The 27,558-nt window shown below is 42.5% G+C and overlaps 3 protein-coding genes across 3 annotated transcripts; 1 reads left to right on the forward strand and 2 right to left on the reverse strand.

Annotated features, from left to right (window-relative positions):
- Positions 1-557: 557 nt before the first annotated feature.
- Positions 558-20,636, reverse strand: LOC5518499 (SUMO-activating enzyme subunit 2). The gene is made up of 17 exons (XM_032363232.2): positions 20,446-20,636; positions 19,782-19,865; positions 19,238-19,308; positions 19,065-19,129; positions 18,519-18,741; positions 17,857-18,049; positions 17,259-17,355; positions 16,647-16,740; positions 9,059-9,116; positions 8,474-8,567; positions 7,690-7,802; positions 7,154-7,255; positions 7,027-7,080; positions 5,521-5,578; positions 4,992-5,030; positions 3,940-4,045; positions 558-1,515 (listed from the first exon to the last, which is right to left on the reverse strand). The coding sequence occupies exons 1-17, from the start codon at positions 20,599-20,601 to the stop codon at positions 1,251-1,253; spliced, it is 1,872 nt and encodes a 623-aa protein (XP_032219123.1). The 5' UTR covers positions 20,602-20,636; the 3' UTR covers positions 558-1,250.
- A 249-nt stretch (positions 20,637-20,885) lies between these two features.
- On the forward strand, positions 20,886-24,015 carry LOC5518515 (centromere protein N). The gene is made up of 8 exons (XM_001638406.3): positions 20,886-21,182; positions 21,283-21,339; positions 21,418-21,500; positions 21,795-21,971; positions 22,336-22,437; positions 22,545-22,623; positions 22,689-22,813; positions 22,996-24,015. Exons 1-8 carry the CDS (start codon positions 20,984-20,986, stop codon positions 23,227-23,229), a joined length of 1,056 nt encoding a protein of 351 aa, XP_001638456.1. The 5' UTR covers positions 20,886-20,983; the 3' UTR covers positions 23,230-24,015.
- LOC5518520 (ribonuclease P protein subunit p40) lies at positions 23,812-27,476 on the reverse strand. Its single transcript, XM_001638468.3, has 8 exons — positions 27,347-27,476; positions 27,088-27,232; positions 26,622-26,690; positions 26,072-26,161; positions 25,683-25,811; positions 25,119-25,332; positions 24,900-25,037; positions 23,812-24,658 (listed from the first exon to the last, which is right to left on the reverse strand). The coding sequence occupies exons 1-8, from the start codon at positions 27,467-27,469 to the stop codon at positions 24,463-24,465; spliced, it is 1,104 nt and encodes a 367-aa protein (XP_001638518.1). The 5' UTR covers positions 27,470-27,476; the 3' UTR covers positions 23,812-24,462.
- Positions 27,477-27,558: the final 82 nt, after the last annotated feature.

A 27,558-nucleotide genomic window follows, 5' to 3' on the forward strand; every position in this document is an offset into this window, starting at 1 on the left:
GCTTGCCAGTGAACTCCGAGCTTAACTAGATTTTTCGACAACCACTTAAAAAGTCAAATGAGAATCTACCGAAGTACACCTGAATAACCATAAGTCCTTTTAATATAGGTGGAGGCCTAAAGCTGAAAAAGGCGAAGGAACGCCCATTGTTTGTTTTTTTCATTCTCAAAAAAAGATCTTAGTGCGTTTTTGTTAAACAGTTTGGGCTATTTTCTGGAAAAATGCTTAATGTGAGCAGTGGCCCTGTTAACCGCTAATCTGTCAGCCTAGTAAAAACCAACTGCAAGGCGACTTTTGTACTGGTAAATGAAGTATCTTTGCATTAAAATGGTAGCTTCAAGATTTTATCGCCTGTCTTCCAAAATTAGAAGAAAACAATAACAAGGTTGTGGCTGGCTAAGCCTCTTTACTTGAAAGTCAGTCAAGAATTCAAACCTGGGCACCAGCATGGGGGGGGGGGGGGGGCAGTGCAAGTACCACAGGCTAACCGTGTTTTTTTAAATGCTTCATCTAGAAATTGTATGGAGGTACTGAAGTTATCAGAACAACGACACAGATAAGACTCCAAAGGTGCACCTTTATTACACTTTTTTTTTTTCAATATGCAAACTTCGACTGGTCGGCGCTTTGACCCTATACTTTGTCCGGTAATAAATACACTTTGAAAAGCTTAATCTGACTGGAAGTAAAATGTTCACCGATGGGTATGTGTACTGATGTATGTTGTTCTTGGTTGCCGTTCCTGGGTTTACCACTTTTGGCGAGTTTTCAAGGGCTTTGCGAAGCCTAACATCATCAATAGCAACAACGAAAGAAAAGCCAATGACATTCAACGGCCAAGATGTCATTTCACCACCTGATCTGATCACGGGCGATAGGATAGCCCCAGTCTTAACGAGGTTTGTGGCTGTTTAAAGGGTTTCTAAGGGTTCTTCAAAGATCGGAGGGTATATTAGGATCATTTTAAAGGTGAGAAAAGTGTAAACTGGCTCAGGTTTAGCGGGTATCAATAGTTCACTAGATGAACACAAATAACGATTCTGATTGAATTTAAATTTTCAAATACAGATAATTTTATAAAGACTGGGACTATCCTAGCGTCCGTGGTCGTGGGTCGAGTTTCGGCTGAATGTATGGGACAACCCTCTTCTATGCAGGCGTTTACACTATGTATACTATTTAGAGTTGTCTCAGTAGCGTATAAATTACTTTGCTTGATTTCCCCGCCATCTTCCCCGTAGGTTCTGCCATCAAAGCACTATCACACCGTCGTCATCGTCGGGTTCAACTCTGACACGCTTCGTCTGCTCGGGAGCTATTCGGGAGTTCTCGTCGAGTTTTCGTTTTCGTGAGGGCGTAGCATTTTCCACGACCATGAGCTCGTCCTGACTGGCGGTGTCGCCATTGCTAGGGAGTCCGGGTTCGTTTGAAGGTTCAACAGGGGCAGGACCGGGAGAGCCTGGTTCGGGAATGTCTCCCTCGACTTCGAACTCTTGATCGGTTTCTAGATCTGTCCTGTGAAACAAAAAGAGGAGTTTCAAAGTTTATTAAGGGTTTCCAGAGCTAGAAATAAAGTAACAAAGAGGAAGAAAAGGAACATTTTATCTCCCGCATAGACAAAGAGAAAATGTTGGCCGTTGATTGCCACGGAACACAGTTTAGATCAGATGTGTCTTGTTGTGCTTGTGTGTGGAGGAAGGGAACAACTGAACAACTAACAACTGAAGAAAAACCCTCGAAAAATGGGGTCAGCCAACGGACTGCGTGTCCAGGCCCGTAGCCAGGATTTTGAGCCGGGTGGTTCATTTTTCATTTAAGCTGTCTAAATTTCCGGTATACCCCTCTCCTCGCCTGATTACATTAGGTAACCAATCGTGTATTTAAAATGTTATTTATAGGGTGCATTTTAACATATAACCCCCTGGCTACGGGCCTGGTATCAGCGTTGCCAGTTGTCCCCCGTCTCCACCCAGGCTCCGCATACTGCACCATACAGGATCACCTCCATCCTTCCCCCTCTCCACCGAGGATCACCTCCATCCTTCCCCCTCTTCACCGAGGATCACCTCCATCCTTCCCCCTCTTCACCGAGGATCACCTCCATCCTTCCCCCTCTTCACCGAAGATCACCTCCATCCTTCCCCCTCTTCACCGAAGATCACCTCCATCCTTCCCCCTCTCCACCGAGGATCACCTCCATCCTTCCCCCTCTCCACCGAGGATCACCTCGATCCTTCCCCCTCTTCACCGAGGATCACCTCCATCCTTACCCCTCTCCACCGAGGATCACCTCCATCCTTTCCCCTCTCCACCGAGGCTCACCTCCATCCTTCCCCCTCTCCACCGAGGATCACCTTCATCCTTCCCCCTCTTCACCGAGGATCACCTCCATCCTTCCCCCTCTTCACGAGGATCACCTCCATCCTTTCCCCCTCTCCACCGAGGATCACCTCCATCCTTACCCCTCTCCACCGAGGATCACCTCCATCCTCCCCCTCTTCACCGAGGATCACCTCCATCCTTACCCCTCTCCACCGAGGATCACCTCCATCCTTCCCCCTCTTCACCGAGGATCACCTCCATCCTTACCCCTCTTCACCGAGGATCACCTCCATCCTTCCCCCTCTTCACCAAGGATCACCTCCATCCTCCCCCCTCTTCACCGAGGATCACCTCCATCCTTACCCCTCTCCACCGAGGATCACCTCCATCCTTCCCCCTCTTCACCGAGGATCACCTCCATCCTTCCCCCTCTTCACTGAGGATCACCTCCATCCTTCCCCCTCTCCACCGAGGATCACCCCCATCCTTACCCCTCTTCACCGAGGCTCACTTCCATCCTTCCCCCTTTTTACCGAGGCTCACCTCCATCCTTCCCCCTCCACACCGAGGATCACCTCCATCCTTCCCCCTTTTCACCGAGGCTCACCTCCATCCTTCCCCCTCTCCACCGAGGATCACCTCAATCCTTCCCCCTCTCCACCGAGGATCACCTTCATCCTTACCCCTCTCCACCGAGGATCACCTCCATCCTTACCCCTCTCCACCGAGGATTACCTCCATCCTTCCCCCTCTTCACCGAGGATCATCCTTCCCCCTCTCCACCGAGGATCACCTCCATCCTTCCCCCTCTCCACCGAGGCTCACCTCCATCCCTCCCCCTCTCCACCGAGGATCACCTCCATCCTTCCTCCTCTCCACCGAGGATCACCTCCATTCTTCCCCCTTTTTACCGAGGCTCACCTCCATCCTTCCCCCTCCCCACCGAAGATCACCTCCATCCTTCCCCCTCTCCACCGAGGATCACCTCCATCCCTCCCCCTCCACTGAGGATCACCTCCATCCTTCCCCCTCTCCACCGAGGATCACCTCCATCCTTACCCCTCTCCACCGAGGATCACCTCCATCCTCCCCCCTCTCCACCGAGGATCACCTCCATCCTTCCCCCTCTCCACCGAGGATCACCTCCATCCTTCCCTCTTTCCACCGAGGCTCACCTCCATCCCTCCCCCTCTCCACCGAGGATCACCTCCATCCTTCCTCATCTCCACCGAGGATCACCTCCATTCTTCCCCCTCTCCACTGAGGATCACTTCCATCCTTCCCTCTTTCCACCGAGGCTCACCTCCATCCCTCCCCCTCTCCACCGAGGATCACCTCCATCCTTCCTCATCTCCACCGAGGATCACCTCCATTCTTCCCCCTCTCCACTGAGGATCACTTCCCTCCTTCCTCCCTTTCCACCCAGGATCACTTCCCTCCCTCCCTCCTTCCGCACCCCCCCCAACCCAGTATCACTTCCCTCCTTCCTCCCTTTCCACCCAGGCTTCCAATTCTGCACCACCCAGGCTTTCCAGACTCAAATACAGAGAAATGGTTGACAAGGTTGATAACACATCTCTCCTAACACTTCAATGGAAAAAAAACTGTAAAAAGTACCTGTGCTTTATGTTGATGACCAGTTCGTAGTTTTGTAAGAAATCATCTGCTTTCAGTCGACTTCCATTGATGATGTTGAACTCAGCCAGTGCCTTTGGCAAGTTATCTGAGAGGAAAATTCAAAGATCTATGAATCGAATCAGAGTAAGGATGCTAGTACACTCACCAAAACCTTTTACTTAAATAGACAAATAAGCTATGAATAATAGCATATAGAGAAGTCGAAACATGTGACAGCATGGCAGGCCATCACTGAACATCATATTTGGCTGTCAAATACACTAATTATTTCTGGGAACTAAAGGCAGGGGCGTAGCCAGGGGGATGGCCTAGGGGGCCCGCCCCCCCCTTTTAGCAGCCAAAAATACAGTAATTGTATGAGACATTATCTCAAATACAGGAGAAAATGCCATGAAAATCCCCTTTTGGGCCCCCTCCCGTTAAAAATCCTGGCTACGCCGCTGAAAAGAACTTTGAAATGAAGAGTGTTAGTCTCTTTCCAGGCATATACATAGCAAGTGTACAGTGTACAGTGCTATTAGTGGGTAATTTTCTTTTGAGAGATAATCAAATATTATACACACCGCGCTATGGGAAAATTAATGTGTGGAAAATAACCATAATCACATGGCGCCCAATGGAACATGAGTGACTCGGAGCCGGTTGAGCAGGGAGGGGCAAGGGTAAGGAGTTGGAGCCCCACCCTACTCATTTGTAGATATTTGAAATTACGTAACAATTAGGTATGGGTAGGTAACCATTGAATAGATTTAAATGATTATTCAAATAGTTAAGAAAACGCTTGAGTTATGAGTTTTGTACGTAGAAAAAGTTTGGATCTAGATAGGTCTAGTGACCTATGTTCTGAAACATTGGAAAAGCTAAGAATATAAGGAAATTTATTGCCATTTTTTAAAAATTCCGAGCTTACTTAGTTACTGTTACTTAGTTACAGGGAGGGCCCTGTATTTGTCTCTCGACACACCCCTATATAAGAAGTAACAGGCTCAGTGATTCTATTAAAAACTGTCTGACTTTTATAAAATCTTTACCTTCGGTTTCACCTTGTTCACTTGATATGATGATAGTGCCTGAAAGTGTCAATCATTTTGATGCATCATCATAAAAAAAACTATATAACATTATTATATACATAATAATGTCCACACACAAATTTTGGAGCCGAAAAAAACTCTAAAGAACCCTTCTCAGCCAAACCTTTGTTATTGCTTTAAACCAATACTGGAATATACATGAAAATACAAGTATCAACTAAATCCATCCCTTAAAACTTAAACGAATTATGTAGCATAATGGTGGCTGGGCTAGATTTCCAGCCATCACTCACTGCAAGTTCACAGAAACAAGCTGGAAATCATATAATATGGCATATAATTAGACAAACCATTAGAAGAAATATTAAAATAACCATTTCAAGTATAGTCTCTTGTCTTTTTTATCAAACTAAATAAAAAATATCACAATAGCCTAATAAGCTCTCACACTTGGTACTTTGCTAGGATAACAAATGGCTATGTGAAAGCTCAAATATCGTTGTAGGTTAATGAAGTGTTACGGTACCTTTGCCATCATCAATCTCTACATCAGGAGCTATCATTCCAAACCTCTCTTTCAGAACCTGCAAGCAATGAATAAGACAGGCTCTTTTAGACATCCAAGCACCGTTTGGCGATGGTATGATTTTGGTTCCTATGAAAGAAATAAGCAGTGTGTACCTGGCCCAAAAATCATGATGGTGATGATGAGTTATGACGTACCTGGCCCAAAAATCATCATGGTGATGATGAGTTATGACGTACCTCGCCCAAAAATCATCATGGTGATGATGAGTTATGACGTACCTCGCCCAAAAATCATCTTGGTGATGATAAGTTATGACGTACCTTGCCCAAAAATCATCATGGTGATGATGAGTTATGACGTACCTCGCCCAAAAATCATCATGGTGATGATGAGTTGACGTACCTGGCCCAAAAATCATCATGGTGATGATGAGTTATGATGTACCTGGCCCAAAAATCATCATGGTAACGATGAGTTATGACGTACCTCGCCCAAAAATCATCATGGTGATGATGAGTTGACGTACCTGGCCCAAAAATCATCATGGTGATGATGAGTTATGATGTACCTGGCCCAAAAATCATCATGGTGACGATGAGTTATGACGTACCTCGCCCAAAAATCATCATGGTGATGATGAGTTGACGTACCTGGCCCAAAAATCATCATGGTGATGATGAGTTATGATGTACCTGGCCCAAAAATCATCATGGTGACGATGAGTTTTGACATACCTGGCCCAAAAATCATCATGGTAACGATGAGTTATGACGTACCTCGCCCAAAAATCATCATGGTGATGATGAGTTATGACGTACCTGGCCCAAATATCATCATGGTGATGATGAGTTATGACATACCTTGCCCAAAAATCATCATGGTAACGATGAGTTATGACGTACCTCGCCCAAAAATCATCATGGTGATGATGATTTATAACGTACCTGGCCCAAAAATCATCATGGTGATGATGAGTTATGACATACCTTGCCCAAAAATCATCATGGTGATGATGAGTTATGACATACCTGGCCCAAAAATCATCATGGTGATGATGGGTTATGACGTACCTGGCCCAAAAATCATCATGGTGATGATGAGTTATGACGTACCTGGCCCAAAAATCATCATGGTGATGATGAGTTATGACTTTAGGATGCACTTTTGCCTACATTTTGTGCTGTATTTAACCAGCTCAATTTTATTAGCCAAGTAGCTAATTTCTTACGCCTAGTGCACACTAGTGACATATCGACATAACGACATGGACATAACAACATAGGAGAAAAAACATGTTTTTCTTTTATGTTGTTATGTCCATGTCGTTATGTGGGGTTAAACATAGTGTGCACACCCATGTCGTTATGTTGCTAGTGTGCACTAGGCATTAGGGAAAATACAGTGAATATAGAGGGACCTAGGGTATCCCATTCCCCTCTTTCTGTTGTCTTCGCACCAACTCTCGCTATCTGTCTTTTTGGTCTTCGGTACTTAAAAAGGTACCTTTTCTTCAAGAGCTTGGATAGTCATCGTCTCAGTATTCACAAAAACAGTCACCTAAAACAATGAAAGAAAAACTATCAAATGGAACTCAACATCAAAAATGCTCAAAATACTGCAGATACACTACCTCAGGTTTTGAGGCACATACGTAACACTTTGGGTTGGGTTCCACAAGTGCACATGGAACCAGAATTCTTTTTCTTGGATTTGGCTGTCGGTTTAGATAAATCTGGAAACAATACATTTGGCTAGTTTAGAAATGGCAGAGCCATAGCAGGGGGTGGGGCACTGGGGGCATGTGCCCCCTGATATTTTTAAATATCATAATGAAATGACCAGTAGGGGCCTGGCTGTGCCCCCAATGGGTATACTGTGAAATCTTTGAACAAAGGAAACATCGGAAGGTCGAGGGGGTTTAATTGTATATATCCCCCTGTCCCCATTTTTAGGTGGTTCAGGGCAAAGTACAGGCCCATAGCCAGGGTTCAGGTAGTTCAACTTTGACTTGAAGGTCCGCTCTAATGAAGGAGAATAAAGTACCACTCTGAGCTAGTATAAGCTAAGATAAAATAGTCCACTAAATGGGTTAACTACCCCCCCCCCCTCCCTGCTCAAAATCCTGGCAATGGGCCTGAGATAACACATGCTTGTGGTAAAACTTACAGTTTTACATTTGTCCAGTTTACCAGCAAGGATGTTTAGGCCTTGCATGACTATAATCCCAGAGATGACGGCATTGGTGGTGGCAATGGCAGGGATAATGTTGCCTGCCATAGCTGAAACAAAGTTTTCAAAATAAATCATTCATGGCCTGAAAACATTAATAAATGGATAAACATTTACGAGGCTTAACAACTTCTTGGAATGCTGGATTATCAGAGCATAGATTGTCCAATGTGGTCCAGATAATGGCATAAGCAGGGCTGTCAAAATGGAGTAGGTGGTTGCTTAAAAAAAGTAGCTGGTTGTGAGAGGAATAATGCAAAATCAGCTCTAATATTCATTTTAACCATTAGACAAAAAGTATAGGCAATAAAACGTGCTGGGGAAGCTCCATCAGTCGCCGGCTTGTTCTGACAGCCCTGCATATGGCTCATGTATGACCACCAAACTCAGATTGGATTGACACTGTTGTTTTTGTAGGAGTGGGGAAATCAGAGAAAAACGCCAGAACTCACATCAGAACTGGGAACATGTGAAACCAGGAAACAAGTGGCACAAACGCTCACTAAAAGAGGACAGTATCTTTTACTTTAGTCTGGAGCAAAACACTTTGAAAGGTATAGGAAAACGGATGCTTAAAAGATAATTTTCATAATTTATAAGAATAATAAATACATTTATCTAAACAGGATAGAGATTCCAGCATAGCTGATGTTCTCAATAATACTCTTCCCCTCACACTTATTTACACTTATTACCATCTAAACTGCCATGCTTGTGGTACCTTTTATATCAAAACGGCTTTTCATGGGTATTCCAAAGATCTGGGCTCTGATGTTAGCAGCGCAACACACAAAATCCATTGATGCAGGATCATCCTTTAATGAGATTTTAACAGAATGTGCAAGAACTTAATGTACTGGATTTAATAGGGAATGACTTTGACTCATACACTCTCTAACATTTCTCTAGACCTTTCTTATTGATATGACTAGAAAAACGACAGGCAAGCTGAAGAATGACTAGGCGGACGGCAAAGGTGTGTCAGAATCAACCAAAGGTTGAAATAAAATGTTTTACACCTCTATGAAAACTAAGCTGAGGTTTTTAATGTTAGGCATTTGTCTGATAAAAAATAGACTATTCTTAAAAAAATTCAGCGAAACTAGTCTGTTTTCACAAAGGCGTAAAACATAGGATTTCGACATAGTGTTGATTTATTCCAACTTTCATTGAGTTTTGATATGAAGAGCATTTTTGTCAAACACTTTGGCAGTTGAATGAATTTCCCTTAAAAGTGAATTATAGAATATAGAAACAAAGATTCCAAGGTTTATACTTTTGTTAGATATCCATGATAACACTTTACCTTATCCCATGACAAGTCTTCTCCTTTGGTGGACAGCTCAATCTTAAGACTCTCAATACTAAAATTCCCATAAAAAACATTTATATAGCGCTTACACTATGTTCCAAGCACTTCACTTTTAAAATCCTGTTATGTATGTATTAAGAATGTCTTATCTAGGAACTAAGGAACACATGCTTCTAGCAAGCTGATATACATTCAACAAGTCAAATTCAGGGCCATGAAACAGAAAGATACCATCCATGTCTCGACAGGAAATCAAACCTGTTTCAGCAGAGGTGAGATGCCCCATACAATGACATGCTAACACACTGGGCCACCTGTGGTGAGAGGCCCCATACGCTGACACGCTAACACACTGGGCCACCTGTGGTGAGAGGCCCCATACAATGACATGCTAACACACTGGGCCACCTGTGGTGAGAGGCCCCATACGCTGACAGGCTAACAAACTGGGCCACCTGTGGTGAGAGGCCCCATACACTGACATGCTAACACACTGGGTCACCTGTGGTGAGAGGCCCCATACGCTGACAGGCTAACACACTGGGTCACCTGTGGTGAGAGGCCCCATTGACCGGAACTGATTTGGTGCCATTGTGTGACAAATTGTAAATAGTCATTTGATTCCATGATTGTAATATGAGAGGGGGTGTGTGAGAGTAGAGAGAGGACAGCGCGTGAAGAACACGAGACAAGACAAGCGAGGAGAAAGAGATAAGTGAACACTTTTTATACTTTTACCACTTTATTACAGAAGAATAAATATCAATCAAAACCTGAGATTTTAGTGTATAGGCAAGTTCCGTACATTAGTGGTGCCGTGACCAGGATTAAGAGAAAAACTAGGATACGAACCAAGAGACAAACAACATTCCTTCGGGATAACTCAAACATGGGTGATCCGGAACCGAGAGAAAGTGTCGATACAGACCCAGAACTCGAACTTAACAATAGGATCGACAAAGAAATCGAGAAATTGACATTCTATTTATAGGACACTGATGAAATGATAAACTCGTGTGATTTTGAAGAGATGAAAATGACTAGCGAGCGTACAAGCCAAATTAATGCGCGATTAAACAGCTTGATTCTTGAATTACAAGAACTAAAATTAGATCTTGGAAAATATACCGCGTGAGCTATAAGGCAATGGAAGAAAGATACAAAGGATAGATATTCCATGCTATTAGACAACAGAGACAGGATGGTAAGGCGCCTATAGGAGGAAAACAAGAGAGAAATTCAGATAGCTGAGGCCGAGAAATATAAGTTGAAATTCGAGCAGGAAGAAAGATTACATAGAGAAGTCCAGCAGCGTGAGAAAGAGCTATGGGAGGAGAGGCTCCAAGCGGAAATTAGAGTTGCAGAAAAGAAGCTAGAAATAGAAAGCGCCGCAAAGGCCAGTGGTTCGAAATTGCCCGAGTTAAAAATAACACCTTTCAAAGGCACCGCTGAAGACTGGATAAGATTCGAAAATATGTTTATTTCCCAAGTTGACAATAAAAAGATCTCAGCTGAGGAGAAGTTTGGCTATTTATTAGAGCTAGTTGAGCCTAGGGTGCGCGATCACCTTTCAAATCTCAAACCAGGAGAAGTGGGTTACAAAATAGCATGGGAGCGTCTGAGGGAGGAATACGGGCAAACGAAAACCGTTGTGGCCGCACACGTCGACCAAATATTAAACCTACCCATACTTAAGAGTGGGGGACATGCAAAGGTACGCGAATTTTACGAAACACTAAGCAAAAGTCATGATGCATTGGAAACCCTAGGGGAAGGGAATATGCTTCGGGGTCTTGCCCTGTCCACCCTCAATAAGTTGCAAAAAATCCGAGCAGACCTGGTACGAACCGACGAAGGGTGGGAGTCATGGGAAATGGGAGATGTCATCAAAGCCCTACAGAAGTGGCTAAAAAGGAATAAACCAGCTGAAGAAAGTGAAAGGGAACCGGGAGATAAGAGGAAGGAGCGGCATTATTTTAATCAAAAGGGCGTATCGCCCCAAACCCCTAAGGGACGGTGTATATTTGGGTGCCAAGAAGCTCATTGGGGGGACCTCTGTCCGGTCTATGATACACTCGAGAAACGCCGCAAGTTCTTCTCAGAGAATCGCCTATGTTTCAATTGCGGTCGGACTGGACATAGAGAGAACAAATGTAATGGGAGGGGCTGTTATAAGTGTAAGGCTAGGCACCACACAAGCCTGTGCCATGATAAACAACACAACGCAATGTTAAGTGGCTTCACGCCAACGAGTGACGAAAAAACTTTGCCAGCGATTATCCCAGTGGTAATAAAAGGACAGACATTTTGGGCGTACCTCGATACGGGGTCTGGGAGAAACTTTGTTTCGAGGGAGGTGATCAGAAAGCTAAATCTTAGATCTGTACGACACGAGTCACGCCACATAGTGACAGTAAATGGAGTTAAAAAACAATCGATGCCCGTATTTGAGATTGAAATGAATTCCGTCGACGGAAAAGCCCGCGAAAACCTAGAAGTCACTGGAAGTCAAATGGTTGATTTTACCACCATCAAGAGGCCGACCATAGCAGAGCTAAAGGCCAAACATGCCCACATGAGAGACAAATCGTTTTACCGAACCGCAAGTGAAGAGTACCCGATCCACGTGATTTTATCAGATGCATTTTACTGTAAAATACGAACCGAGCAGATAATCAAGGGTCAGCCAGACGATCCAGTGGTGGAAGGAACGACGTTTGGCTGGGTCGTCCACGGAGGGAAGGAGTACGCCGATGGAAGGTGTATGTTTGTGCGCGAAACAAACGACTATGAGAGGCTATACGCGCTAGATGTGCTCGGCATCGAAGACAGGAGCGAAACTGACCAATCAGACGTGTACAGCGAGTTCCGCGAAAACATCTCAAGAACAGATGACGGAAGGTACAAAGTAAGCGTGCCGTGGGTGCCTGGAGCTAAGCTGGAGAACACGAATGAAGAGCCTAGTAGGAAGCGTTTACGAAATGTTGAAAGGAAGCTAAGAAATGACGTGGAACTACGGGAAGCCTATGAGAAGATTGTCCGCGACCAGCTACACGAGGGAATAATCGAGACCGTTATAGAAAAATCGCGTGGTGACCGAATCTTCTATATGCCACACAAGCCAGTGGTTAGAGCCAACGCCCAAACGACAAAGGTACGAATGGTATTCGACGCCAGCTGCAAGCCACACCCACTAGCTAATAGTGTCAATGAATGCATGCACACCGGTCCACCTCTTCAACCACTAATGTGGGACATCATGATACGAGCGCGCATGGCCCCACACCTGATCCTCGGTGACCTGGAGAAAGCATTCTTACAGATTGCGATTAAGGAAGAAGATAGAGACGCCTTCAGGTTCCTCTTCAACATAAACAACAAAGAGGAACACTTCCGGTTCGCCCGTGTACCTTTCGGCGCAGAAGCGAGTCCATTTATGTTAGGAGCCACCATTCACCATCATCTTGACCGCCAACCCACCGAGCTAACGAACACAGTCAATGCACTCCGGGAGAACACATACGTCGACAACTTGATGCAGACCGGAAATGACGTAGACGAATTAAAAGAGTTCAGAGAAGAGGCGACTAGAATATTTGAGTCAGCTAAGTTCCCCGCACACAAGTGGGAGTCAGATTTGCAAGATTTGGACACTGAACCAAACCCCAGCAAGATACTCGGACACGTCTGGGATAAGCGGGAAGATATCCTTGAGATACAGGCCGATGTAAGTGCACAAGAGAAGGATCCCGTGACGAAACGCGCCATACTGAGCAAGCTTAGTGGAGTCTACGATCCCTTAGGAATTATTTCGCCGACAACTGTTGAAGGCAAGCGGATTTACCGCGACGCGTGCGAAGAAAAAAGGGGCTGGAACGACGAAGTCAGTGAAAGTACCAAGAAAGCCTGGTTTAAGTGGACAGGCCAACTACGAAACGTCAAGATCCCAAGAAGCCTCGTGAGGGACCTTCGGAGAGTGAAAACAATTCATCTACATGTTTTCGCTGATGCCAGCAACGTAGCGTGTTCAGCTGTGATGATAGCAATTGTCGAGGACACCACGGGAGTAGTAAAGGGGCTGCTTACATCTAAATCGAGAATATCCAAGCGCAACACCTCGATTCCCCGTCTTGAGTTAGTGAGTGGTCACATGGCGGCAAATATGGTCAAGAACGTGTGTGCTGCGCTCAAACGATGGCCAATTACTTCCGTTACAGTTTGGATGGACAGCCTAGTGGCGCTCTACTGGATTTGCAACCCAGGAAGACAGTGGAAGACCTTCGTGTCAAATAGAGTAAGGAAAATTGCTGAAATCACAAATAAAACACCAATCACTTGGAAGCACTGTTCGACAGAGAGGAATATAGCAGATCTCGGTAGTCGTGGAGCAACAATTGAGAAGATGGAAAGAGGAGAATGGTTCGCAGGACCAGACTGGTTACTTAAGGAAGAAGAATGGCCGGAGCAACCACAACTTCAAACAACTAAGGCCGTCAAAGAAGAACACAAACCTGTTGAATCAAGTATGTTAGTTTTGAAACGAAAACCCGATGAGTGGGATGATCTATTACAACGGAACAGTCACTGGAAGACACTGCGTGTAACTGCATGGGCCCAGCGATTTAGGGCCAACGCCCTCGCGAAAATGAGAAAAGAGAACAAACGCAAAGGACCGCTAACAACGGACGACATCGCACAAGCAGAGGTTTGCTGGGTGAAGAGAGTCCAGAAATACGTACAGCCAGACCCACAAAGCCCTGGATGGGAAGTTATAAAGGACGAGCAGAGGGGAGTCTTGAGGTGCAAAGGGAGAATCTGCGGTTATGAGCCAATCTACGTGGATGACAGAGCATTCGTAGACAAACTCGTTCAACACGTTCACCATCAAGTAAGTCATCTTGGCGTTGCAAACACGATGTCCGAGATTAGAGAGAAATGGTGGATTCCAAAACTGAGGTCAAGAGTGAAAAAGGTGATTAATGAATGCAATCTGTGTAAAGTGTTCAGAGCCAAGCCTTACGGTCTGAGCCCAACGGCTGATTTACCGAGTTTCCGCGTAGAAGGTGGGAGACCATTTGAGACAGTTGGAGTAGACTTCGCTGGACCGCTCGATTACAAACTAGCGAGAAATGGAAAGGGGAAGTGCTATATCATCATATTCACGTGCGCGACGTCTAGAGCAGTACATCTTGAAGTGACGAAATCTCAAACAGCGGAGGAGTTTCAAAGGAAGTTGAACGCATTCATCACCCGCCGCACCAGGCCTGTGCGCATCGTATCAGACAACGCGTCAGTATTCAAGGCAACAGCGACTTGGATTAAGAAGATTCGGAAAAGTGAAGTATTGCAAGATTATCTCGCAAAGCAAGGTATAAGGTGGCAATTCAATTTGTCGAGATCGCCATGGTGGGGAGGGATGTATGAGCAGCTAATTCGAGAAATAAAGAAGACCCTCTACAAGACTATGGGGAGGTCAAGTCTGCATTACGAACAGATGGAGGAAGTTGTCGTCGACATCGAGCGACATCTAAATAATCGACCACTCACGTACGTAGAAAGTGACAACGGAGAAGACCACGTCCTCACCCCAAACATCATCATGTGGGGGCAGGATTCTCACATTCTTGAAGATATCGAGGTTGACGAAAACGAAGTTAGCAAACTGCATGCGCGACTAATGATGAAACGAGAGCAAGTTTGGCAGCGTTGGAGACGAGAATACATCCACAGCTTAATGGAGAGTCACCGCGTTAAGAGGGGAGGTAACATCGCTCCTGACATAGGAGAAGTCGTTCTTCTAGTTGGAGAAAGCAAAAACCGAGGCGAGTGGGCGAAAGGAAAAGTAGTTGATCACGTGCGCGGCAGAGACGGCATTGTGCGGGGCGTGTCTCTGCTTCACGAGAGCTATATCATCCAAAGGCCACTAACTCTCGTCTGCTCTCTAGAAATTAGAGCTGCGAGCAAGCAGATACCAGAGCGTGCGCCACCTGCAGCATCGGAGGTCATCGTGAGGCCGACTCGAGGAGCAGCACGAGATGCGCGCGAAAAAGTTCGCGTCCTACTCGAAGATGACGAGTGAACTCGATGACAACACAGCAAGAAGACTACGTTGTAAAAGCGGAAAGTCAACGATGTAAATAATACGGGACTTATTCTACAAACTCTATACAGAAAGAGACTTTAAAGAGACTCTTATTGTTTTGTCTATAAAATTAATTCAAGGATCATCAATTTTAGGGGAGAGTGACCGGAACTGATTTGGTGCCATTGTGTGACAAATTGTAAATAATCATTTGATTCCATGATTGTAATATGAGAGGGGGTGTGTGAGAGTAGAGAGAGGACAGCGCGTGAAGAACACGAGACAAGACAAGCGAGGAGAAAGAGATAAGTGAACACTTTTTATACTTTTACCACTTTATTACAGAAGAATAAATATCAATCAAAACCTGAGATTTTAGTGTATAGGCAAGTTCCGTACACCATACACTGACATGCTAACACACTAGGCCACCTGTGGTGAGAGGCCCCATACACTGACATGCTAACACACTGGGCCACCTGTGGTGAGAGGCCCCATACACTGACATGCTAACACACTGGGCCACCTGTGGTGAGAGGCCCCATACACTGACATGCTAACACACTGGGTCACCTGTGGTGAGAGGCCCCATACGCTGACAGGCTAACACACTGGGTCACCTGTGGTGAGAGGCCCCATTGACCGGAACTGATTTGGTGCCATTGTGTGACAAATTGTAAATAGTCATTTGATTCCATGATTGTAATATGAGAGGGGGTGTGTGAGAGTAGAGAGAGGACAGCGCGTGAAGAACACGAGACAAGACAAGCGAGGAGAAAGAGATAAGTGAACACTTTTTATACTTTTACCACTTTATTACAGAAGAATAAATATCAATCAAAACCTGAGATTTTAGTGTATAGGCAAGTTCCGTACACCATACACTGACATGCTAACACACTAGGCCACCTGTGGTGAGAGGCCCCATACACTGACATGCTAACACACTGGGCCACCTGTGGTGAGAGGCCCCATACACTGACATGCTAACACACTGGGCCACCTGTGGTGAGAGGCCCCATACACTGACATGCTAACACACTGGGCCACCTGTGGTGAGAGGCCTTATACACTGACATGCTAACACACTAGGCCAACTGTGGTGAGAGGCCCCATACGCTGACACACTAACACACTGGGCCACCTGTGGTGAGAGGCTACATACACTGACATGCTAACACACTGGGCGACCTGTGGTGAGAGGCCCCATACACTGACATGCTAACACACTGGGCCACCTGTGGTGAGAGGCCCCATACACTGACATGCTAACACACTGGGCCACCTGTGGTGAGAGGCCTTATACACTGACAAGCTAACACACTGGGCCACCTGTGGCTAGAGGCCCCATACACTGACATGCTAACACACTGGGCCACCTGTGGTGAGAGGCTACATACAATGACATGCTAACACACTGGGCCAACTGTGATCCCGCTATTCTTCTTTGAGTAACCCCCAAAATAACTTAAACTAATATTTCTCAATTTTGTTCATTACCTTGTGCTGAATTTCTTAGCACATTCTTGTACACTCCAGACCCTCTGATCTTGCAGTTGACTATCATCTGATCCATTCTCAGATGAATGGCTTTCTGCAGAGGATAAGGGAACGGTCAGTTGATGATAATCAATTCTAACCCCACTTACAATGCTTGTTTATATCATTTTATACAGTCAATCCCATTGACTTATAGAGTTATAGCCAATTTTTTTTGTCGCATGACCTCAGTGTATCCAAACTCCTAGGACTGTTTGGGAATAGTGCAAAGTCAATCAACCCTCTAATCCAATCAATGGCTTTCATGTTTTCACTTTCACACGCCATAAACCATTTGACTGCACACGGCAAGGGAATTGATTGGTCACTGTGGGATGATTGACTACATGTTATTCCCAGACGAGAAATGGATTGAATTCTTGGAGGTCACGGACAACTAATTTCGCTCTAACTTTTTTAATGATTCAGCTTTATTAAATTTTGCTATTATAGTGTAAGTGTCTTTTACATTTTAGTTGTGGTGGCTCAAACAACATGTATCAAGTATCATAAAGATTTGAGTACTGTAGGTTGTTGTGGCTTGAACAATGTGCGCTTAAGTATCAAATCTACCTGTTGTCACAGTATCCCATAATAAGGGAGTGGGAGGGGTTCTCTTCTTCCACAGCTTATCCATAGATAAAAGGTACTTGATGTCTTCATTAAACAGCTGAAGTAAATGGAACAGGAATCACATGACAGGAAAATGTTTCAAACAAGCTAATTTCACATCAAATAAGAGAATTTTTCAAGCAAAGTATCATGTCATGTAAAGCCTCATTAAAATTTGTAGCTTTTATCCTGGCATCCACAAATGGCACCATGATGATCAAAGAAAAATTAACTGAAAATGCCAAAATCTTGGGGGTATGGAATAAAGCTACATGGTATCAGTGCTTCAATAGAAATCAGCACTGAAATCAAGGAACCGATGGTCATTAAACAAAATTGTTTCTCTAGTATCTCTTTGCAGTACACATGCATAAGGTTTTTCCATCATGTCAACAGGAAATTAGTTTAAGACCAGCAAAAAAAAAATTGTTATGTATTTGAATATGTCAAGATAAGAATTTAATAAAAACAGAGGTCAATTACAAAGCAGATTAAAGATTAAAAAAAATTAGAGTACTTTTAAGAAGAGCCATTATTTGTGTGACTAGGAAGAGTGTACCTTGTTGAAGAGTTTCAGAGGATTATATCCTATTTGCTCAGCCCAGAGCCTTGTGGATTGTCTTTGTATTTCTCCGCCATTGTTTGCCGCTGCACCGTCCTGTGCTGCATTAGCCCCCGCCTCCCCAACAGCTTCAGGGTCCTCCGTGTCTGGGGAGACTTCCTCGTCTGCATCAGCCTCACCAAAAAGCTGACTAAACATGATTGTTTTATGTTAGTGTCTGAGATGGTATGCCGACTTACCTAGAATTTCCTTCCAAGACACTAAACTCAAACAAATAAGAGTTACTAACAAGTATGATAATCTACAAATAATTGTGACCTCCTAGATTGGGTTCTGTCTGACTCTCATAAAGCTTAACAAAAACAATCAACACCAACTCCTAGCTAACACACACTACCTAATGGATAACTCTTTTGAAAAAATCTATATTCAACCCCTTGCCACTCGTTAAAATAATCTCAAAAGTGTATAATTCCAATACCACACTCTATTTTGGTTATTCTGAGTTAAATACATAGCAGTGAGAAAAAAACTTCTTAGTTTTAATCTATGTGAAACTACCAACAATTCAACTCACAACAACTATCCATTTAATGACTGTGCACCCTCCCCCCCCCCCCTCTCTCCAACCCCGGGCACATCACGCCTTTGGAACTTACTTGAATAAGTGCTTCGCCCATACAATGCAGTGGATTGGCTCAGAGGGAGTGTTACGTATGGTGCACCCTGGGAAGGATTTCTGGGTGGGTTTGGGTTGACACTCGTAGCACTCTGTCACTCCTTTCTTGATCACGGTGGTCTGGCCAAGGTAGCCTGCAGTGCCACTCTCCACCAGCGGCACATCAGCTGCCAGACACATTCTATTCACATGGTTCCTGGCCGCTGGAAAAGAGAATGGGGTCAAGCTTTGATCAATTGGAGATGAGAGTTTCACTCGTTTCAGATCTCATAAGTGTGCGATCAAACAGTCTTTGAGAGTAGATGAGAGTGGTCACATTTTTAATTCAGCATCACTAAATCTTATATTTCCCATTAAATTTTACTTTTTTTTGTGAAAACTGCGGACCAAAATAGTCTCATCAACCCTCATTGACTCACAAGCTTAAATTAACCAATGAATGGTTGCCAAAACAAACATGTATTCAAGGGGATTGCTAACAAGAGAATAAGTATTATTACTATTATAAAACAATTTTTATACAAACCTCTGTTATCCAATGCATTCATTACCACATCAAACTGCTTAAAGTAGTCAATTCCGTACTCAGGACTGAAAACGAAAACATCACATAATTAGAATCGTAGCTAGAAATGTTCTAGTAACTGTTGTATAGACTTCCCAGAGAGCTCAAATTAATATTCTTTTACAGGATCTAACCTTGTTATGTTGTCATGAATTGCAACAATCTTAGCATCTGGATTGAATCGTAGAGCACTCTCTCTTGCAACCTTCAAAGGAGCACATAAATCAGAAAACAACTATTTCTGAATTATTCTTACTTATAACAGGATGTCCTAAATCCTGAATATAAAATGCATAACACTTTTACAGGGTTTTAAGACAGGGTTCTTATGCTTTCAGGCTATCAAAATTCCAGGACTTCTAATTACATTTTCAAGGACTAATGAAAACAAAAACCTATGACCCTACCACCTCGACATTTCATACAAAAAAGGGAATATGTTGAATCTGAAGGCAAATTACATCTCAACTTTAGCATACAGTCAACATTTTATAAACTTTTCTTTATGGATTTTGTGGATTTTTATTCAAATTCATTGACTTTACAGGCCTGGAAAAGGACATTTCTAAAGTCCACGACTTTCCAGGATGTTAAGAACACATGAGAGCCATGCACAAGCCAGTGATTTGATCTCTCTACTTTAATTATCAGCATAATATCCACAATATAACAGCTCACCTTTGCTTTTGATTTGCCGACATGCTGCTTGTGGAAGAGGAACTGTCTGTTAAGATTACTGACGTCTATGGTATCCAAATCAATCTGGAACAACAATTTCAACAAGGTTTTAAAGGGTGTCAACCTGGGAAGGCAAAATTTGGGATATTTTTTCCTAACATCTCTTGGGAGATTTTCAGATAGGGCTTCTTGTAGTTCTCTTGATGATTGTAAGAGCATGTCAAAATCTGTCAGACAAGTACAGTAGGTGGGGCACAAAAAGAGAGCGCACCCTTGAACTTGAAAAAGTCCCCAAAAGTATTTAACTGTTTGCTTTAAAATGTTAGTTTTGTTACTATGATTTCAATATTTTTATTTCTCCACCTAAAATCGAAAAAAGACACGCTAGATTTGATATCAATTTTGGTAACAATTAAAAAGTCACGTGTTTCCGCTTTGAAATCATGCCGCGCTTCATTCTACTAAATTCACTGTCAAGCTAATATTTAATAAAAAGTGACCCACAAAAATCAGCTTTAACTATTTAATTGTCGGTATACCTTTAATTGCAAATGATAGGAAAAATTGTATAGAAAGATGTCGAATAATAAAGCACGGAGCCGAACCATGTTTTCAATGAACAAAAACACCAATCTTTGATTTGAACATGAGAGGGCAACCTTACCAAATCTATATTCTTGAATCCAGTTAAAACAAGGTTTTTCAGTAGCTCGCAACCGATTCCCCCGGCTCCAACGACGAGGATTTTGCTGTTATTAACTTTATCAGCCAAACTGCCTCCCAAAGTTCCGGCTAAAACTCCGTCAGTGCACGCCGCCATTTTGTTTTGATGTCTTCCCGCCTTGGTCAGCGGTTACAAGTGGTACATATTGTATCGGTCCTGGTTCAGGGACCGTGATTATGTGCCTTCTTTATTTGTATTTTGATAAAAGTTGTGTTATTTCCTCTCTTTGCAGACACGTAAACAAAATACAGACATTCTACGCTACAGATATGGCTTCAGCTTTGTTTTTGTTGATTAAAAAGGCGTTTTTGTAAACAAATTTCCGTCACTTATACGCCCGCTGGGTTTGCTGGGTAAGCGTTTCCCCGTCTTTTGATTGGATGCTTGGAGCCTTTGAATAAACGAGCGGTGTTTTCAAAATGGCGGACAACTTTTGATAAACAGAAACTTGTCGCATTTTATACTTCTTTAATCCAAGATGCACTCCGAAGCTATGCTCAAATTATTCAAGAAATTTAAAAAGGAAGATCTTATTGATGCATTGAAGTGCAGGGGAATCCTGGATGCGAGGTTCAATGACGCTAAAAAAGGGAGCAAACTTTCGGTTGCTCGAAAACTAATGAAAGCTTGTAATGGAAAGTTGACGCCTCACAATCTTGCTTTGCTGGATATGACTTGTAAGTAAAGCCGGAATAAATTCATCATTACAATCTGCAAATGATTAATTTTGGCCCCAAAACTGCGACAAGAATTATGTATATTTTTGTTTACTTTCAGATCTCCAAAAGAATTCTAGTACCAAATCATGGGATGTCCTCCGTCTTACAGGATATGGTGAGATCTCTTTGACATTTTAAATTTCCTGAACATTCCATTGGTTTCTATCTATTTGTTATTTTGTTTTTCTCTCAGACGTGGCTAATTGTAAAGAATCAGCTGATCCCTCTGTCTTTGAACACAAACTGAAAACACAGCTTGGCCTCTTCTTTAACATGGTTAGTTATTGCGGTGTTTACAGTACTGACGTCAAATAATAAAAGATTTCCTGATCGCTGGCTATCAGACAGGAGGAGAGCACACTCTGCTGTTTCTTCAAATGGTGGAGGGTTGGGAAAAATTCCCTTTTAGCAGAGGACTTGTTTTCTCTGTAGTTTGCTGGGCTGGCAGTTGCAAGGAAAATAGAGCGGCAAGCAATCTCCTAGTCAACCAGCAAACAAAACCCTTAGAGATGACCCTGATCTCTTCCACTTTCTCTCAGTCAATGATTGAAATGTATTCTTCGTTTGCAGAGCTTGTGTGTTGAGCTGTGGAAGGGTGCTGTTTGGGTCCGTCTAGCCATTCATGACAAGAAGAAACCTTTGAGTCCTGAGTCTTCCACAAGCGTAGTGTACATGGTTCACTTTCCTCACTCACCATACATCATCACCACCAACATAAGGGCAGGCCATAAAGCATTTCTCTTCCAGGTACAGTGAGCCTCAGAGATATTTCATTTACTTTTGAAGTTGAAGTGAACTAGTGGATAGTAAAAGGTCTGAAAAACAGGGCTGGAAACTTAGAAAAACACTTGACAGCTTTAGCACTCTCCTAAACATGGCAAACATAAGGGATACTTACTATAAATATGTATGACTTCAAATTTCTAGTCATGGAATGAACAATAAAGTTAGAGACTCTTTCAGGCACAATTTCTTGTCCTGGTGGTCATGTGTTTTTTTTCATTGCTTCTTTCAAGATTTCTACAAACGAATATTTATGTATAAAGCAAAAAATAGACAATATTTAGACAATATTAAGTTATACTAAGCTAAGATCTGGCATTTCTCCAAGGGACTGGCTAATGCACTAAGAGGTGAGACTATCCAGAGAGTCGGCTTGAGTGGTAAGGATATCTGGTCCTTATCCGATATGGTACTCTACCAGAGAAGCCAGGTAGGATCATCTTATGTCAATTGGGTTAATGATATTATAAACTGAAGCAAAAATATTTGTCAAAGAGGGGTAATTAATGAGTGATAATTTTCATTGCCTTTTTTTAGGGCTCATTCAGCCAATACAGACTCAACAGAGTAGATGTCAATCCTTTGGTCACATGCAGAAAGAGAAAACAAACCAAAGGTGGGGACTGGATGGTCATTATGTTAAGAGTGATCATTATAAGTGATTAACATTTAATTTTGCAGTTAAGGATACCTCAGACCCTGAGATCTGCAGTGAAAATCAAGCTGAAGATGTCAAACGAAAAAGACAGATTGACGTAGCATTTGGAAGTAATGCTCAACCAGCTTTGCAGAAAGTTGAATTCAAGGTACGACAGACTCTCTATCAATCTCTGTCTGTTCTTGACTATTGGTTTTCCCAGTCCAGTTCTTCCAGATTTTTAAAGCTACCCCCATCAATAGATGATTCTTGCGATAGTCAGTTGTGCCTGCTAGCCTGTCCATCTCCAATCCTTCAAGTAACCTTGGGTTTGTTATCTCTCTGTCACAGATGCTCACAAGATTCCGGGGTACTCAGTATGTGGCCTTTCATAAGAAGCCATTCAGATGCTCCGTCAAGTTTGAAGGACCAAGTGTCATTGATGGCATCAAATCTCTGACGGCTGCAGGTGTAACATCAGTGCCACTTCCATCATACCTATCAAACCTGCACTCATTATCTCAAAACCACTTCCTTCTCAAGGACAGGAAGGGGTCACAACACAAAGAGGTCTTAGATCTTTAGACCTCCCTGCCCGAGTAAGTAAGTATTAGGCGCATATATTGCTTGACGTGTCCCGGCTGGAAACAGTGCAACAACATACAGGAAAGAGTCACAGCACAAAAATGCCTTTAACCTTTAGTGGAAATTAAATTAATACATAGATAACATTTTTAACTGTTTAAAAATGTATACTCTCTACATTCCATGACAAAAGCACAGTACTATCACTCATTTTTTATTCCAAACCAAAATCTTTTCTGAATCTATTTTTACAGCATTTGTAAATCTTAATAAATTTTAGTTCAATATTTAGTTTGATATTGTACTTTGCAGTAGAACATTTAAGTGTTGATATTAAGATATAAATTACATATTTTGTTTGAAAAGTAGAAAAAGAAATTCCCTGAATATTAACCTACATACTGGTAAAAATTCTAAGATGCATTTTATGCAAAAAGAGGACCTGCATTAAAAAGGATCCAGATGTCCCCCCTTGTTTCACATTTAAACCAAAATAGGGGCCTTGTGCTTAGAGATCATGTGGCAAATTCAAGCCAAAATAAACATAGAAATGAATACCTCCATGACACCAGAGAACAAACAAAAAATTATTTTTTTTAATGAATATAAGCCTTTTCCTACAGTAACTTTCTGACTTTATTTGTAAGCACTAAATGAGTTGCTGTTAAGTTTATAAGTACTAGTAACAAGTTTTTGTTGCTGTTATGTCAGGGTGGGTCCGTGCATGTTTCACGAGTTTCAAAAATTGGAAACCATGTTTCACAATAAACAGACGACAAGAATCAATCTTTACTCTGAAATCACAATTCATGATTTTAAAATAGCATAGATCACAATCCATGCTGATCAAATTTCGCCATTAACGAATTACGGCAAAGGTAGCAATCACAGTTTTCAGTTTGCCCTTTTCATGATAAACAAAAAAGGCTGTTCACAGATCATGAAATAACCCTTACTGCCCCTGTTACTTTACCGATAAAAGCCTGAGTGTGCACTAGTTCTTCACCCAAAAAGCCATGTCAGTAGCGGATCTAGGGGGAGTGTTTAGGGGTTTAAACCCCCCTTTGGACTGCCAGAAAGCCATGTGTAACAAAAATTTTCCCTTCCCCCCTTTGTCACTGAGCCAAACCCCCCCCCCCCCTTCAGCGAAAAGCAAGATATGCTACTGCATTGATCTCTTAGCAAGTCCCCAATTATTGCAGGGGTTTCCAATAAGCATTTACATATATGACACTATGAACAGACATCATGGCTTCCCATTGCAATGAAACACCAATAACTATCATCCGGAAACAAGACAAAAGTATAGACATTGTCACCAGCTATTTGGAAACCATGTTCGTTATCTGACCAACTAACTGGGGAGTCCGCAAAGCCCCACACAGTAAGTGTGATCCAAGGCGGCTTGCGATCTTGTTCGAATAAAGTTCTAAAAAAAAAACAGGTTTCATTATAATTTATTAAATTAGGCAGGGATGGGGCATGTCCTTAAATAGATCCACATTTTGACAAAAAAAAGAAGAGAGAATAGAGGACGTAGAATAGCACCCCCTTTGGTCCCTCCACCCTGCTTCTGCAAGCTAGACTTGTCTTTTGGGGCTGGTCGTAGCACAGACAACTAAATGGATTCTTATTTCCCAGTGTATCAAGGTCAATGTTACTGTCCCTACCTTGCTTTATGAAGGATATTTATTACACTCTGTGTGGCTATAAAGCCAGTCCATTTGAGATTACTGATTCTGTATAGATGGTGAGAAGGTACGGGACATGTTAGTCTGGAGGTGTAGCTGTCTGCTGCTGCTTTAGAGCTGAAAATGAGTAAACACAATTAGGGAGAAGCTTGCAAGCTCCCTAGGTCATGCCTGGTACCAATAACATTCATCCCTTACCAGTCAACTCCACATTCCATGCAACCCAACCATTCGTGGAACTGCGCTGCATCACATGCAGAAGGCATGGCTTCTGTTGAGGTTTTTGGATGCTGGTAGTCCAGTACAGGGGCAAGCACATTATGGAAGTCATGCCTACTTCTCTTTGTCTTTAGAAGTTTAGATTCATAATTAATCAAGAAAGACTGCAGTTTTCCATTGTCCAATACACCACCTATAAGCATAATTTAGAATGTTTATGTGGAACACTTCAAAGCAAATATGACTGGGCATGACAGTTGATGGCAGTTCATTGTTGGTCGAGCATTCAGCGTGTTTTCATAGTTTTTCAGCATTCAGCATATTCTAACCCCCACCCCTCCAAAAAAACAACAAAGAACTTGATGTAGGTGCACTATTGAGGACAAGATCGCACTATGACATTCAAACCATCATAAGCTATCATTCTTGTAAACATATTAACAGCAACTGTGAGAATGGACTATGTGTTGTTGTTTTTTGTTGTTGAAAAGTTTCTTTCTATCAAGTTTGTTTAATATCCCCATACCCCAATTTGGGTATTACCTTGATCTGTCCACATTAAGAGATATTTGTTGGTCAAGCATTCAGCGTGTCTTTTAAAGCACTGCCGTACTCTACTATACAACTTTTTGCCACTTGTAAACGAAGCCGCCTTAACATCAACTTCAACAACTAGAAAACAAGTAAAAAAGAATACCATTGATTTGCACAATTCCAGATATAACAATTTAATGGTATAACAAGAAAGACTACAGGCAAGCTGTAGAAAAACTAGATGGTCTGCGTAGGCGTGGTGTAGACAAGGTATAAATCAACACAAGGTTGAAAACGTATGTTAAACGACTCTGTGAAACAAAGTAGTTGCGCTCTGATGTTTCGAGCGTTAGCCCTTTGTCAGAGCAAGCATTTTAGTAACATCATGACACACTTACCAAATCTATTACTCTTCACAAATATTGACTTTTTACCAGGAATTCCTAATTCTTCATAGATGTCTTTATCCAATGACAGCACCAGCTTACCTAGTAAGCACAAGAAAAACAGGTGCAGCTTACACAAGCACCGACAGAAACAATAAAACTAAATCACTCATTCCAGATATCTTGTGCAAAAGTTTGGAGCTTACCCCTAAGAGATCCCATTTCAAACAATGCACCTACATTGTAAGAAATAAATAGACTAAAAAAGCACTAGAGTTGCAGATAATGGTAAGAAGGACCCTGAGAAAGACTAACGGTGTAAAATACAAGCTACTGGTACTAGGGATGTCTTTCACCATGAACACAATCAAAGATGCCATCTTCCAGAAAAATAAGCTTTTATTACTTCTAATAAGTTGAAATATAGCAAGATTTTAATTTTAAACTTTAAGTGATAAGACAAGCACCCAGTTCGTCATAAAAAAATAACTTCTCTTAAGTACAGTATTGTTACACCATCTGATGGATTTAAATAAATTCCAAAAGTGTGATTAGATATTACCTGTTGGCAATAGGGCAATGCAGTTCTCGGTGTCTATGTGTGTGTCATAACTTAATGCGGTAATGCTTCCTGAAACATAAATATGCCAAAAATTGTATTAATAATTTCTGAATTCACAAAACTACTAGAAGATATAGGGGCGACCCAAAATCATGATGGATTGGATGCTTGATGTACTAGGATTTTCACTGGGTAAAAAATCTGTCAGTTTTCTTATCATTCCACCAATCAATCTGCCAATCCTAGTTATATAAAGAACATATAATTGATGATCTCATGGTGTGTTCACACAAGTAGCCCACATTTGCTTATGAGGGTTCGGGGGATGTTGTAAGGGTGCTGAGGGACGTTGAAGGCAGTCATAGATTTCATATACGAAATAATTCCGCAATATTCTACAGGTAAATGCAGAAGCTCAAACTACACTCCAGTTGTGTGTGGATGGATTAAAATCACAAATCCTTACCATTTCTAACAAAATGTTCAATAAACTCTTTATCTGTAAATAAATGAACAGGAAGTGTGGCTACCAAAAAATCCCCAAGGAAGTCACTTGAGTGTAGAAAGTCCATTCTCTCATCTTTCACAGTTTCTGGCATCATCACAGAAACCTGGAGTAACAAGTTTAAAATCAGACTAGGAAGGCATTTTTAAAGAGCAGCACATGCTAACATGAGAAAACAGTGCGATTTGTAAGCAATAAATACATCTTACTCACTACTTACACAATGGTTATAGAAGTGCTCCTTTATCTGCTTTTCGTATCTTTTTTTCGCATCTTTAAAAGAATACTTCTCAAAAATTAATCTTCTTTTAGGAGTTGGAAAGTGTGGTGTTTCGTCCGCCATCTTGGACGTGGTTATCGTAAGGAGAATAGTACTTAACCACAGGTTACCCACAGCACTTTGTCCGTGCAATCAGTTAAAAAACTTCGAAA

This window comes from Nematostella vectensis, chromosome 13, assembly GCF_932526225.1.
Source record: "Nematostella vectensis chromosome 13, jaNemVect1.1, whole genome shotgun sequence".
NCBI lineage: Eukaryota > Metazoa > Cnidaria > Anthozoa > Actiniaria > Edwardsiidae > Nematostella > Nematostella vectensis.

Excerpts from the sequence above, each read along its gene's own strand:
- LOC5518499 (XM_032363232.2), bottom strand. The coding sequence starts at position 20,601 with ATGGCGGCGTGCACTGACGGAGTTTTAGCCGGAACTTTGGGAGGCAGT. Across the intron at positions 18,742-19,064 it reads GAATGCATTGGATAACAGAG|CGGCCAGGAACCATGTGAAT; the intron begins GTTTGTATAAAA and ends TCTCTTTTCCAG. Across the intron at positions 17,356-17,856 it reads CTCTGAAACTCTTCAACAAG|CTGTTTAATGAAGACATCAA; the intron begins GTACACTCTTCC and ends CATTTACTTCAG.
- LOC5518515 (XM_001638406.3), top strand. The coding sequence starts at position 20,984 with ATGCACTCCGAAGCTATGCTCAAATTATTCAAGAAATTTAAAAAGGAA. Across the intron at positions 21,340-21,417 it reads CCTCCGTCTTACAGGATATG|ACGTGGCTAATTGTAAAGAA; the intron begins GTGAGATCTCTT and ends TTTTTCTCTCAG. Across the intron at positions 21,972-22,335 it reads ATAAAGCATTTCTCTTCCAG|GGACTGGCTAATGCACTAAG; the intron begins GTACAGTGAGCC and ends CATTTCTCCAAG.
- LOC5518520 (XM_001638468.3), bottom strand. The coding sequence starts at position 27,469 with ATGGCGGACGAAACACCACACTTTCCAACTCCTAAAAGAAGATTAATT. Across the intron at positions 27,233-27,346 it reads AGCACTTCTATAACCATTGT|GTTTCTGTGATGATGCCAGA; the intron begins GTAAGTAGTGAG and ends TTGTTACTCCAG. Across the intron at positions 25,812-26,071 it reads TGTGAAGAGTAATAGATTTG|TTGTTGAAGTTGATGTTAAG; the intron begins GTAAGTGTGTCA and ends CTTGTTTTCTAG.